Source organism: Gopherus flavomarginatus, chromosome 3 (assembly GCF_025201925.1).
Source record: "Gopherus flavomarginatus isolate rGopFla2 chromosome 3, rGopFla2.mat.asm, whole genome shotgun sequence".
Lineage (NCBI taxonomy): Eukaryota > Metazoa > Chordata > Testudines > Testudinidae > Gopherus > Gopherus flavomarginatus.
The window spans coordinates 113,678,798-113,694,255 of NC_066619.1; the positions used below are offsets into that span (position 1 = coordinate 113,678,798).

Consider the following 15,458-nt stretch of genomic DNA (forward strand, 5'->3'; position numbering starts at 1 on the left):
TCCCTCCCTCAAGATGTGAAAGTATCCTGTCCCCTGATTGGTCCTCTGGTCAGGTGACAACCAGGCTCACTGATCTTGTTAATCATTTACAGGCAAAAGAGATATGAAGTACTTCTGTTCAATTAACTCTTACTTATCTGTTTATGACAAGCCATTAGGAAAAAATAGTAGGCATTAGGAGAAGCTTATCTCCTACATAAGCCTTCCTGAGAACACTCTAGACAGTCTGTGAGTAATGGCTGCTATGAATCTACAAGGATATGTGATCTGACCACATGCTGCTGGACTCCATCTTGGGATGTCAGTATTTTTCCACAGACTGGTCTGGGAACCAAGCTTTGAAACAAAGGGTTCCCACCATATGCAAAAGCTATATAAGGCAGGGAGTGACATCATGTGGTGGTCTTAACTACCTACGCAAGAAGACTTCAGGAAACCCCTGAGAACCGACTGAACTGGGGGAAGTGCTGGATACAAGCTATAGGATTTTTTAGCTTGTGAATGAAACACTTGGGGATTCCAAGCTGAAAAGCAAGTGCAGCTTGCTTGCTAAAGAATCTGCAGCCTGCTTGTATCATCTCTTAGGGCGAGAATCTATCTGCTAATTCATGTCCAGTCTATTTAGTATATTAAGATTAGCTTGCATTTTTTTTTTTTGGCTAGGTAATCTGCTTATGTTTACTATCTCTTATAATCACTTAAAACCTATCTTTTATAGTTAATAAACTTGTTTTTATTTCATCTAAACCAGTGAGTTGGTGTGAAGTGTATGAGAATCTTAGCTCAAGGGTCAAAGACGGTTGCATATTCCTCTCCATGTTGAGGGAGTGGATGAACTTTGAGTTTATGCTGTACAATTCCCTGTGCAGCGCTAGACGGTATAATTTTGGGTTTATTCTCCAGAGGAGGTGTGTGCCTAGGGAGCTGGGAGTTGCCTTAGCTGTGGCCTGCATCTAACTGCAGCTGGGTGTGTCCCTACCTGTATGTATGCTGGTGAAAGTGCAGGCTGCAGGGCTTTTCAGCTTGTCACAGCAGAACAGTGTGAGAGGGAGCCCAGGTTAGTGGGTCAGGGGGCTCAGTAGTACCCCAGCTCGAGGTGGCACAGGGTCCACAGTTATGTGTCCTGGGTCCAACTTTAGATATCTTCATAAATTTGGATAATGGCATAGAGAGTGCAGTTAGAAAGTCTGTGGACAATACCAAGCTGGGAGAGATTGCAAGCACTTTGGAGGACAGCATTAGAATTCAAAATGATCTGGACATAAATAAATATGATAAAATTCAGTAAGGACAAATTATTCCTTCTGCTTAAGAAGGAATAATCAGTTTCACAAATATAAAATGGGAAATGACTATCTAGAAACAAGTACTGCAGAGAAGGATCTGTGGGTTACAGTGGATCACAAACTAAATTTGAGTTAACAATGTAATAATGTTGCAAAAAAAGCAAACGTCATTCCAGGATGTATAAGCAGGAGTCTTGTAAGCAAGACACAAGAACTAATTCTTCCATTCTGCTCAGCACTGATAAGGCCTCAGCTGGAGTAATGTGTTCAGTTTTGGGCACCACACTTTGGGAAAAATGTGGACAAATTGGAGAAAGTCCACAGGAATGCAACAAAATTAATTAAAGATCCAGAAAACATGACCTATGAGGAAAGATTTATAAATGAATTTGTTTAGTCTGGAGAAGAAAAGACTGAGGGGGGACGTGATAACAGTTTTCAGTTACATAAAAGGTTGTTATAAAGAGGGAGATAATAAATTGTTTTCCTTAGCCATATAAATGTGTGATCTGTTTTTGAATCCTATTAAGTAGTTGGCCATGATGAGACATTATGACAATGAGTTCCACGCATTCTTTATGCGTTTTGGAAAAAAAGGATTTCCTGTTAATAGTTGTTTAATTTGTCACCTTTCAGTTTAATTGAGTGTCCCTTTGTTCATATGTTGTTATAGCAAGAAGTGCTCACTCTTTGTTTATGCTATTAATTATTCTGTTTGTCTATCATGTCCTCTTTTATTCATGTTCTTTTTAAATTATAATATCTCAGTAGTTTTCAGCTGCTTCTCATATGGAAGTCTTTCCATGTCCACCGTTATTTTTGTGTCCCATCTCTAGACCACTTCTGTTTCTGCTATATCTTTTTTGAAATAGCGTGATGAGAACAGAATATTCTATAACACAGTATTCCAGGTGACAATTTATCATTGATATATATAAATAATATTTTCATTGTTTTCTGTGCTGTTCTGGATACATCCTAATAGGAGCCATATCTTTGAATTTGCACTACAAAGCACATTGTCACTAAAATAATTAAAATTTATCAGACCAAATTTGGAAAAATATGGACCAAAATATGTTTCATGAAATTTTAATCACCTCAGAAAAACCCCCGAAACACTTGCTTCAGGCAAGTCAATGAGAAGAATTTGGTAATTTTTTACCTGATTCATACTAGAGGGGAAAAAAAAGGGAACTTTATGTGGTAGCTTGTTTTTAAATTATTTGGTTATTTTTGTTCATTTGCAGCTTTTTGCAAATTATTCTGAGGTTTGGAATAGTTGGCAGAGATGGATTAATGGTTAGAGTGCAAATAAAGAGATCAAAGATGTTAAATATGTACAATTGTGGGTGGTTGTAGAAATAAAGAAACTTATTCCCTGCGTATCTTGCGCACGTGTAACATTTATAGCTATTTTGTTAGTTTGAGAGATTACAAGGAATATTATCCCTGATATTTTAAGAGTAAACTGATTGCCTTTAAAGTTTAATAGGAATTTTTTTTTCATATGATTACATTGTGCAGTTGGGAAGGAAATGCACTGTGTGGAAGGCGTTTGCCTTATTCTAAAGCAGGTTTAGGTTTTGGCTGCCGCCAGGTACAGGTTGCTGGACTAGACTGAGCAGTGATCTCATCTGGTATGGTAACTCCAGTGTGTCCAAGAGGTGATTTCTAGAAATTACTTGTGCTTTGAGAGCAGACTTAATATCACACGCCAAAGGCCCCAGGCCTAGTGTGTTGATCAATGTGGGATACTAACATCAGAGAAGAGTTTTTGTAGGTAAAGTGTTTTGTTTCCCCCCCCCATTTATGTTTCTGGTTTAAATTATGCACCCTCCCCCTCCTGGTCACAATGGTAGCGTGAATGTTTCTTTCATAGTTTACTAATGTTCTTAATTTTCATTTGATGTGTTGGAGTTTATAGTGGGTTTATTCATTGTTGAAATAAAGGTGCCCCACACACAGGTACTTGTAGGTTAATGTTTGCTTTTGCTGAGTTCGGTTGTGTTTCATGATGTTTACATGACTCACCATGAGCTATCTGTTAGTTATAATTTAACTTTCAAGGTTGTATGTAATTTGGTTTTATTAATGAAGTGCAATAAACAGCATTATGAATCTTTTCTTTTTTAATCTTACAAGGAAAAAAATCCATATCTAAAAAAGCAATTACAAAGAAGAGGAAAGCTGTCACAAAGCCTTCGGTGCCAGAATTTCAGGTAAATGTCTTAATTTTTGTTTTATATACTTGAAATCTAAATGTCTTTAGAGCATGTATCTCCTACTGCAATTGGCTGTAACTCCAGAAGTTATGCTTGCAATTAATGAGGAGTAACTCTCTTATTTTATTCCCATCACAGACAAGCAGATCCAAAGAATTAATCTGATAGCATTTTCAGATGTGTGTGCTGCTTTTGTGGTAGTAAATGTTTTTGTATATATTTAATCATGGACAGCCTTACATAGTGTTGCCGAGAGCTACTTAAGTAAGATCGTTTGTCAAGGAAAAAATAAAGAACATGATTTGAAAAACTAATAGTGATTCAGGTAATACTGTGTACATATTAACAAACCCGTAGTTTCTATGGGTATAATTAGTTGCGTTTTTACATGTTGTGTGATATTGCATATCTGTGTATAAGGGAAACCTTGCTTGATTTACTCTGAGACTGAAGAAAGCCAGACTTGTGAGATTTTTTTTTTTTTTTTAGTTTTAACTCTCATCTGTACATGAACTTCAGACTGGAGAGCTCAGAGAATGCTAACTATAATAGTGTTGTTTTCTTGTGCTACAACAGTTAAAGTCTTTCAGTATTTCTATTATAGATCGTGATTTATGTATACATGTTCACTTGGATTGGAGCACTTCTGTAACTACAAGAATGTCTTTTTACTCTTTTATATCTCTTACTTAAAGAAAGGCATCAATAATATTCTTAGCACTAAGGCCTTACATAAATTGTAATCATTCTGGAAAACCACAAATAGAACGATTTCTTCTGTGAAGATGCAGTGTCCCAGAAGAGGGCACAGGAAGAATTTCTAAATGGTAATGCTTAGTAACTAACCCTAGATCACTACCTGTAGGTAAATATTTTTGTGTGCTCCTACTATGGTACTAGATTGCAACTAGCATCTGTAGAAGTGTTAGATTATGGAGGAGGAAAGGGTACTGATAAAAAAGAGGGGGGGGGGAAGGAAAGTATGTTAAGTATGCCACAAAAATTGTTATTCTTAGCACATTATCCACATATATTTTAATTTACAATTATGTATTCATAAGGCCCTGCATATGCTATTGTTTTTTAAAAACTGTTTGTTAGTCGAGCTATGATTCGAATGTAGACAAGACATAACTTATTTAAAATGTCTTCCAGATAATATGGAGCCCCAATGAGTTTTAAAACTGTTTTGATTAAGTTATAACCTGTCAATACTGGCAACACAGCCTTACTAGGAAATCTTTTTTAATAGTGTGCAGGCAGGGCTGAAAAAGAGGAGTCCTGTCCAAGAATATATGCATATTAAAGGACTTATAGTGGAAAGACTGCTAGAGTTTTTGGATGTGACAGGATAAAGTGTGCATTTATAATGCTCTCTTGGTGCCCTGTACTCTAAATATGTACTCAAGAAATATTTATAGCATTTCATTAATATAGTGATAGTCTTTTAATTGAGGCTCTGCAAGCCTGTTTTTAGGGTATGAAATATGGAAAGTGAGGCACTTTAATAATCATAAGAGTATTGCTATCCTTGCACATAGACCTGTTGTAAAATAAATACATAAAGTTCAGAATTGTTCTCAGAAGTTGCTTTATATACATGAGACATATCTGGCAATATAGAAACTCTTCGCTCTGTACAAAACCATAATGTGGACATGCGAATTGCATATTATTTATTGAACTTTATTTTATCAGGATAGATCTTATTAGGGAGATCCTTTAAAAAAGAATCTCAGTGGCTGAGCAAATTATTATTCACACCTTGTAACAGCCACAACCTGCCCAAAATACAGACATGTAACTAACAGCAGTATTAACTGGTGGAACCAGGGTCCCTTTTCGACTGGACATTCGGGTCAGAAACCGGATGCATGGCAACCGTAGCTGGGTGGGGGTCACTACTGAGAATACGAAGTTCAGGACAAACTGCTGAGAAATAGGGCAGACACACCCCAAAACTGCTGGTTATGCTCCCAAACCAACAACAAAAGTAAATTTCTGTTTCACCGCACTGGCTAACAAGAAGTCAAAAAAGCAGTCTCCTTAGGCATTCCATTCTTAGATTCAACACCCAGACACGACTTAAAGAGAGTGGTTATTTAAAACCCATTTCATCAAACAAAAGGGTCCTCTGTCCCAAAGGACCAGCCACATATCCAGATCAATATATAACTCAGATTTTACTCAATAATCGCTCTGTTTCCAATCCTGTAGTATCTAAAATCTAAAGGTTTATTTATTAAAAAAAAGAAAAGTGAGAGTTAAAATTGGTTAAAGGAATCAAATACACACAATAATTGCCAAGTCCTTGGATCAGTCTTGTAGCAGTGATGGAATAAACTGCTGGCTTGCAGGGGCGTCAGGTTTGTAGAAATTTTGGTGGTGCCCAGAACCTGTCCCCCCAACTCCGCCCCCAACCTGCCTGAGGCTCTGGGAGGGAGTTTGGGTGTAGGGAGGAAGTCTGGGGTGCAGGCCCTGGGCTGGGGCAGGGGATTGGGGTGCAGGATGGATGAGAGGTTGGGCTCTGGGAGGGAGTTTGGGTGGGGGAGAGGGTCTGGGGTGCATGCTCTGGGATGGAGTTTGGGTGCTGGGTGCAGGCTCCAGGCTGTGGCAGGGAGTGGAGGTGCAGGCTCTGGGATGACGTTTGGAGGTGCAGGCTCTGGGCTTGTGCAAGGGGTTGGGGTGCAGGAGGGGGTGAGGGTTGCAGGCTCTGGGAGGGAGTGTGGAGGGCTGGGATGCAGGCTCTGGGAGCAAGTTTGGGGGCAGGAGAGGGTGTGGGAGAAGGGGGTGGGGGTGGGGGTGCAGGCTCTAGGACGGAGTTTAGGTGCTGGGTGCAGGCTCCAAACTACGGCAGGGGGTGGGTGTGCAGGAGGGGGTGAGGGGTGCAGGCTCTGGGACAGAGTTTGGGTGCTGGCTCTGGGCTGGGGGTCGGGGTGCAGGCTCTGGGAGAGGGTTTGGGTGTAGGAGTGGATATGGGAAGGGAGTGGGGGTGCAGGCTCTGGGAGGGAGCTTGGGAATGGGAGGGGGTGTGGAGGGAGAAGGGTGCAGGCTCTTGGAAGGCATTTGGGGGCTGGAGGGTGTGTGGAGAGAGGGGGTACAGGCCCTGGGAGGGAGTTTGGGGGCCGAAGGGTGGGGTGCAGACTCTGGGAGGGGGTGGGGGAGTGTGGCACTTACCTGGAACTCCTCGGTAGGGCAGCCCGGGAGTCTCCATGTGCTGCTACCCCCACCCCCCAGGCACTGCCCCCGCAGCTTCCCATTGGCCACAGGGACTCTTGCAGTGGGACGCAGACCCACCCTGCCCAGGGATTGTAGGGAGGGGCCGGCAGCCACGTGGAGTGAGCAGGCAGGAAGCTGCTCAGCTCTGCTGCGCTGCTAGTGATGAGTGGATGCCACAGGCTGTTTTAAATGGCCTGGGGGACGCACCGGGTGGAAGGGAGGTCTGAGGGAGAGACTTGGCCTCAGAGTGCTGGAGCCGGGCCCATGGTGCCCGGGCACCACGGGCCCATAGAACTTGCCACCGATACCATCTTGTTAAGTCTCTGGTTGCTTCCAAATCATTGGAAGGTCCTCAGTCCTCTGGTTAGAATGCTCCCATTAGCATAAGTAGAGGTTTGAGCAGGAAAGAGGCAAAATGGAGGTGTTTCCAGGGCCTTTTATTGCTTTTGCCAATTGAAGGGAAATCAATTGTTCTTACTGTGGAAAATTACAGGTAACAGGATGGAATTTGGAGTCACATGTCCATGCATGATTTTGCTCAGTCACATTAGAAGCCATTACTGGCACTCTAGTTAGAAGGTGTGGCTGGGCGTCTTCCATGGTCCAAGTGTTCCTTGATGAGCTGTTTAACTTGTATAGTCCCTTCAAGATGTGCAGGCTAATTACCTTGTGGGCGTTACCACAGGAGCAAACATATTTGAAATAGAGGTATACAGCCAATACTCATAACTTCAGATACAAAATGATACATGCATACAAATAGTATAATCATATTCAGCAAATGAGAACCGTTCCATAAACAGCTTACTTGACACACCTTGTATAAGATTTGTTGCAATTATATAACAGTGGTAGCAACAATCATCTACATGATCATATGTTAATCAGATAATGTCACAGTCACCTCTGTATGTCACTAGCTGCTTCTTGGGATTTCTTGGATTCAAGAAGTCCCTAACAGCAGAGCAGATGGAGGATAACTGCACAATGGGGGTGAAACTGTTGTGGAATGTTACAACAGCTGTGAAGGTTGATGAAGGCTGCAGAAAATAGAGCATTTCCAATCATCATGGTGTCCATGCCATTAGTTTCAAGTCCTCTATCTGTCAAGGATAGTTTGGTGATGATTGTGCATCAATCTTCTCACTTTAAAAGAAGTCCCGCACAGGCATCTTCCAATTTTTTGGGAAATGACTTTTGTACAAGTCAAAAGTCCAGTGGCAATCGGCGAGTGGCGATTGGAACAGGACAGTGAAATCTAGAAGTTCCTAGTCACAGACCGACACTGCGGTGGGTGTGTGATACAGTCGTCTTGCTCGAGGACTGAGGCGGGTCGAGCATCTCGGCAGCTGCACCCACGACTGAGCAGTCCTTTTTAGGATTCACTCTGCTCACCCCCCATGGGGAGGGGTTTAGAAAAGGTACCTTAAAAATAGTCTTTCCTCTGTTTTTCCTGGCTGGATAGCCCCATCCAGCAGGATCACCACCTCAGCGGTCGAAAATGCAAGCAACTTTTCAACTTTGGAACTTGGAATGTACATACCCTGATGGACAATTCAAACAGTGACCGACCAGAGCGATGTACAGCCATTATTGCTTGTGAATTGAATCAGTTTAACATCAATATTGCTGCTTTGTCTGAAACTAGAAGGGCTGATGAAGGACAGGTGAAGGAGGAGAAAGGCGGATACACCTACTTCTGGAAGGGAAAATCTATAGATGAACCCCGATTGCATGGAGTGGGCTTTGCTATAAAGAACAAGCTCGTAAGGTGCCTCTGTAAGGTATCAGTTGTCATCAATGAGCGGTTTATGACGCTTGGACTGAGGCTCACCAAAAATCAACAGGCAGCTATTGTGACTGCCTGTGCACCAACACTGGATGCAGATGAGAATGTAAAGGAACATTTTTATTCTCAGTTGGAAACCATTTTATTGGAGACTCCTACAGAAGACAAGATCATCCTTCTGGGGGATTTCAGTGCACATGTTGGACAAGACTCCTACCTGTGGAAAGGAACTACTGAGAAAGAAGGCGTTGGCAAAAGCAATTCAAATGGAATTCTGCTCCTGACTAAGTGTACTGGACATGAACTTATTGTTACGAACACCTTTTTCTGACAAAAATGTTCAAAACATCTTAGGGACACCCACTGTCAAAGCACTGGCATCTCCTTGACTATGTCATAGTTTGTGCCTGAGATTGTAGTGACGTCACAAGAGCAATGACAAGTGCTGATGACTGTTGGACAGATCATCGCCTTATTTGATCCACAATGGAAAGTAAGATTGCTCCCAAATGGAGGCTGCAAAAGAAGCAGGTCAGGCGCAAGCTTGAACATTCAAGATTTGAAGGACCTATTAAATGTGGCCGCTTCCAAGCAGTCTTAGAAGAAAAGCTTCCATCAGAGTTTCCAGAAGAAATTGAGGAACAATGGAGCCAATTGAAAGTCGTGATCATCAGTGCTTGTGAGGAAATTATAGGCTACCAAACCAGAAGACATCAGGACTGGTTTGATGAGAATGATGCTGAAATTGAGCAGCTCATCAATGAGAAGAGAATGGCATTTCGTGCTAGGCGGAACAACATAAATTGTAATATAAAGAGAGAAGCCCATGCTAAGGCGAGGAAGGAAGTACAGCGTTAAACCAGAGAACTTAAGGACAAATGGTAGCCTGAGAAAGCTCAAGAACTCCAATGTCTTGCGGACATCCACAATACATGTGGTATCTTTAGTGCCACCATGGCTATTTATCGGCCAGTTTTTCATGGTATGAATCCTCTTTGCTCTAAGGACAGAACCACACTTTTGAAGGACAACAAAACCATTAATTGTCTCTGGAAAGAACATTTTGAAGATCTTAACAGTAATTCTGTGGTTGTAGATGAAGTCCTTGAGCAAATCCCTTAATGACCGTTTAGGGATGAGCTCTGAGACCCTCCCAATTTGTATGAGGTCCATAATGTCACCATGCAGATGAACAACAACAAGGCAGCAGATCTAAATGGGCTCCCTGCTGAAATCTTTAAAAACGGAGGACCAGAGTTAATTCGGCAGCTTTACATGCTTCTCCTTAAAATCTGGATAAAGGAGGAACTACCCAGTGAAATGAGGGATGCCTTGATTCTCACCCTCTTCAAGAAAGGAGATAAAGTGGATTGTGGGCATAATCATGGTATCTCCCTCCTAGCCATTGCAGGCAAAGTTCTGGCGCGGATTCTTGCAACCCGCCTTCTGCCCTGTCAGAAGAAATTTTACCGGAGTCACAGAGTGGTTTCTGACCATGTCGTGGAACTGTGGATATGATCTTCACAGCACGGCAGCTGCAAGAAAAGTGTTGGGAGCAAAACCGATCACTATACATGGCTTTTATTGATCTAACTAAAGCCTCTGACTCAGTGAATTGCCGTGCTGGATTGTACTTTTCTAAGATTGGATGTCCTGATAAATACATCAATGTCCTAAAATTGCTTCATGATAACATGAAAGCAACTGTTCTGAGCAGCACTGGCTCTCAGAATGAACCTTTCATAGTACAAACAGGACTCAAAACAGGGATGTGTCCAACTGTGTTTATGGCTTTTATTGTCGTCATTCTTTACCTAATTGCTGGAAAGTTCACAGGTGACGTTGAAATTGCTAACAGAATGGATGGAAAACTGTTCAGGCTTAGCAGGCTGAAAGCTAAGAGTAAGATTTCCAGAACATCTATTGTGGAGCTTCAGTATGCTGATGACAACGCAATCTTTGCCCACTTCAAACGATCTTGAATGTGTTTGCTGATGCTTACACATGTCTTGATCTCACTCTTAATATCAAGAAGACTAAAGTGCTCCATCAGCCCTCTCCAAATGAGGTATTACATGCCCCATCTATCATAATCAAAGGAGTGGCACTGGAGAACGTCGATCATTTTCTCTACCTTGGAAATCATCTTTCATCCAAGGCAGATATTGATGCAGAAATTCAACATCGCCTGAGCTGTGCCAGTGCAGCTTTTTCTCATTTATGGCACAGAGTCTTTAAAGATCATGACATTTAAACAAACACCAAGCTTCTTGTTTATCAAGCTGTTATTCTCCCAACACTGTTGTATGGGTCTGAAACTTGGACGACCAATAGACACCACTTGAAAGTCCTTGAGAGGCACCATCAACGCTCCTTCGTAAGATTCTGAAGATCAAATGGGAAGACAGTCGCACCAATATTACTGTTCTGGAAGAAGCAAAGGCAATGATCATCAGTCAGCAATTCCACTGGACTGGTCACATTGTCTGGATGCCAGACCATTGCCTCCCAAAACAGGTCCTGTTCGCTCAGCTAAAATAAGGGTACTATAACATGGATGGACAACGGAAGCATTATAAGGACTTGCTGAAGGACACCCTAAAAAATGTAATATTGACATTGATACTTGGGACACACTTGCCCAGGATCGCTTAAATTGGAGTGAAATCCTGCGTGATGGTTCCCTGCATTTTGAACTTGCTTGCCGACAAACCGAAGAGGACAAGAGGTGCAGAAGAAAGGAGAGAGTGGTCTCCAGTGATAGTCAACAGTCTCCTGCTGAACCTAAAAATATCTACCCTCATTGTAATAGAACTTGTGGTTCAAGGATTGGCCTTATGGGTCCTCAGATGGCTAATAACTTTCATGGAAGATGATCATACTCGTTACCGAGTGATCCATCATCAGTCCTCCTCCTGCATCCTCCATCATCATCCACTAGCAAACTTGCAGCATATTTCAGTAACAGCCATACAGCAAAATCTGATAACGTCATACACGCTAATGATATACATATTTTGGCAGAAAAATGGGTTTCAGCAAATCATGAACTTTCATATAATACCTTGCATGGCATAAATATGGGGGTTCCAGAGTGCTGCTCTGAGGTACAGAGTGCCATAGTAATTGGTCAACACTTCTGAAAATCAGGCCCATATTTGTTAATCAGCCCAAATTCTTGTACATGCTTAACTTTAATGTGCATAGACTTCAGTGGAACTATTCACACCACTTAGTTTTAGCATATACATAAATATTTGCAGACTAGGTGCCTGAAAGACCCAAACTTTGTCTTCCGTCACCACCTGCAAAAGCCATAAAGGGCACGACTTTCTTCCCACATTCTTGTTCAGAATATTTAGTAGTAGAAAGTGTGTTGTTTTACGTGCTTCTCTTGAAAACCCTCCCAGCAATTAGCTATAAGGACGTGACAACATGAAGAAAAACGTAGATGTTCTGATTTCCTTAGTGGCATTTTCCCTTAAGCTGAGTGGCAAAATCTTTGAACCAATTTAGAATGCAATATTATCACAAAAAAATGAAACATTGAATTCAGCCTACTAGACCTTCAACAACAACAAAAAGAAGGTATGTTTCTTTATGCAATCTCATTCAAACAATGGATGGCTTGCTTCCATTTCAAAGTAGTATGCATAAGGAAATGTATCTTCTTTTTATTGTTTTTATATAAGTCAGTGGGCTTTATAGAGGAAGATAGAATAATATATTTTAAATCTTGTATTAAGGGGAAACACTACGTTATGATTTTACAGTCTTTTATTTTCTTCCCTATTACAGTAGAAGTTAAAGTAAAGAGTCTTGCGTTAAAGCTGCAAATGCAGGAAAATACAGAATGAAGGCTGAAAATATTTCTTAACTTGTCTCATGTTTGAAATATTGTAAATAATTTGATCCTCCATTAAGGGACCATAAAACTATCCTTTAAATTATATTTCCCCCAAAAACTGTTAAAAAATCATTAAGTTTTCAAAGTCAAGTACCCAAATTTAGGAAATTTCAAAATTAAAGTAGTCTGTGCAACCTTAATTCTGCCCCCTTGCACTTATGCATTATGATACAGTCTATAATTGCATCATCACATACTTTTTCCCTCCGTAGAATCCTGTCATCGTTCAGTGCACTGAATTGATAGTGTTCACTGACTGAGCTGTTTTTCAATATTTTGTTGTATTGTCATTCAGTGTGTGGCCTCAGGCTTTGTTTACTGCAAATTCTTCAAAATCCTGCTGTGAATACAAAATTACTGATATTTTTATGGACTCTTTAAGGCATTTATTACTATCGTATCTGAGTGCTTCACAAGCATTAACTAATTTACCTTTGCAGTACACCTGTGAGGTGAGGGGATGGTATAATCCCAATTTTACAGATGCGAAACTGAGTTACCTAGAGATTAAAATCAAAAGTATCCACTTTTGGTGCCCAACTTGACACCTAAGATCTGATTTTTCAGACAACTTAGCTTTATGTAGCCCTTTATATATTCAGAGCACATCTCCCATTAACTTCACGTGCAGCTATAAGTGCTCAACATTTCTGTATATCAATCCCCAGGGTCTCAATTTGGGCATCCAAGAACACACAGTGAACATCTATGAAAAGTTTGGATGCAGTGACTTGCCCAGCATCACATAAGAACTCTGCGGCAGAGGCAGGTATAGAATCCAGTTCTCCAAAGTAGTATTCATGCCTTAATCATGAGACCATCCTTTCTCTTCCTGCAATTTCTTGCCGTATTCACTGCGCACCTTCCAACTTCTGCAACAAATGAGGTAGGGGTATTACAGCCTTCTTCACTATATAACCTCTGATTCATCCTGAGAACACAGTACATCCTGTACATTGAATGATGCAGGAGTCTTGTGAAGCAGATAATATGTGATCATGGAATTAAAAACTGTATCATAGTGCATATGCACAAGGAGACTGCATAGACAATGTTAATGATGGCATTTCTTAACTTTTGAATGGTTGACTTTGCAACCTCAGTGTTCCTTAAACAGTTTTTTGTGTGTAATTTTCTAGGCTTTTAAAAAAGCAGACTGAAAAAATAAAATTCATCATGTGGCATCATGTTGCTACCCACATGGTTCATCAGCAGGGTTGAAACTTTAGATTCACACACAGGTGAAAGTAAGCTGGTACGGCGTACCAATAAGTAAGTGGCCGCCAGTTCGTTAAAGTGCTGTCGCAGCAGCGCTTTAAGCACCATACTGGCAGGGCTGCTGACTGGTGGGGCGAAAGGGGCAGCTGCCCCAGGGCCCAGCAATTTAAAAGGGCCTGGGGTTCTGGGCAGCAGCTGGAACCCCGGACCACTTAAATCACCAGCGGAGCCCTGGGCAGTGCAGGTTGGGCAGTGCTGAAGAGCTGGCTGGGGGAGTCTGGCCCGAGCCCTGCCCCTTCCACCTGAGCCCTGCGCCATCTGGGAGCCCAGAGCTGACCCCCCCACACACACCTTGCCCAGGAGCCCAGCCACCCTACGTACCGATAAGTCTCTTAAGTTATTTTCACCCCTGGATCCACAGCACAGATCTTCACTGCTTGAGCTAGTATAGTAACTGGTGGTGGTAGTAGTAGGTTGTCATCCTCTATGTGGATTAGCACTAGAGGGGGATTAGATGCACACTTTGCCAATGAGTTCCACAGATATTTTCAGACAGCTGAGTAATTGCGAGACTCAGAAATCTTGGGTTCCATTCCTGGTTCTAAAGGGGAGTGCCCTCTAGTAGTCACAGACCTTTCTGCTCCTGTTCACCCTAAGCCTGACACTTTCTGCCCCATCTCCCTCATCCAGTCACTATCCCAGTCTGTTTTCTCCCCCTCCACAGCTCCTCATCCGAGGGTTCTCATCTAGCTAATCCCAGTTTCCAACTGTGGGCAACTTTTCCCTTTCCCAGTCTCTATGCCCATCCAGTTCTAACATCTGGATCTGAGTTCCAGTTATCCCTTCTCCCTCACAGTCCATCTTCCCTAGGATATCTCCTGCCAAATTTCAAGCTGTTGCCCCCAACCATGGAAGTGCTAGAATTTTATACAAAACAGTTGCAATAATTTGTTCAGCATTTGGCCAAACAATGTATTTTCCCTATTTTCATTTGTGGAAATGGCGGGACCATTTTTGCTGAAACTTAATCAATCAAAAAACAAACACACAAACAAACAAGCAAAAAATCATCAGCCTGAGGCAGAAACTTGGCCTGGGAAACTTCAGCCCAAATGGTTCATGTTTTGGCAAAGTTATAAGCAACTGAAAACAGTTTTGTAATAGAAAGAATTGAGCAACTTAAGAGTAGGTGGCGCTGCTAGCTACCTGAAGAGCAGATTGTGCAAACATATATTTTTTGGTTTTTCAGTAAAAAAGGAATACTTTGAAAAAGCCTAAGATATATTGATCATTTGCTCACTTATTCTCTATTTCTGTTTTGTTTAATAAAGTTAGAGTTACTCCACTTTCTTAAAAAGACCCACTGAAGTGTGTATAAAACTTTTCTTTTGTCAGTAAAGTGCTATGGAAAGTAATTGTTGCCTGTATGCATTAGCTGTCTTTCAAACCTCAGTATCTTGCCAAAAGATTGTATACTATATTTTATTAACAAGGCTATTCTTAAATAATAGCGTTGGAGAAGGGAAGTATCAGAAACAACAACAAAAAATTGTATTGGGGGAAGGTAGGCATATGGACCCTTGGAGCCTGAAATAGTCAAATCAGCGTACATTAGATTTTATTTTAACTTGCTCCCGTGCTAAAATTTCCTGTGTTAAAATAACTGAAATCAGAGTGCACTAGAATAATTTGATGATTTGCCATAAATATTAGTAATTGTATTCTGTCATTTTTGATTTTGTGTCCTGTTATTGTTAAAAGATTTTATTATGTTTGTAATCATTAGTGAACATTTTGAAGATAGACTTAAATGG

General features: G+C 41.3%; 1 protein-coding gene across 4 annotated transcripts in view; it reads left to right on the forward strand.

Annotated features, from left to right (window-relative positions):
* Positions 1 to 15,458, forward strand: part of KIAA2026 (KIAA2026 ortholog) — an 83,365-nt gene that overhangs the window by 44,136 nt on the left and 23,771 nt on the right. For all 4 annotated transcript variants that reach the window (XM_050942950.1, XM_050942948.1, XM_050942949.1 and 1 more), the window contains one exon: positions 3,432 to 3,508. In XM_050942950.1, coding sequence (XP_050798907.1) covers positions 3,432 to 3,508 — 77 coding nt within the window. The remainder of the gene's footprint in view (positions 1 to 3,431; positions 3,509 to 15,458) is intronic.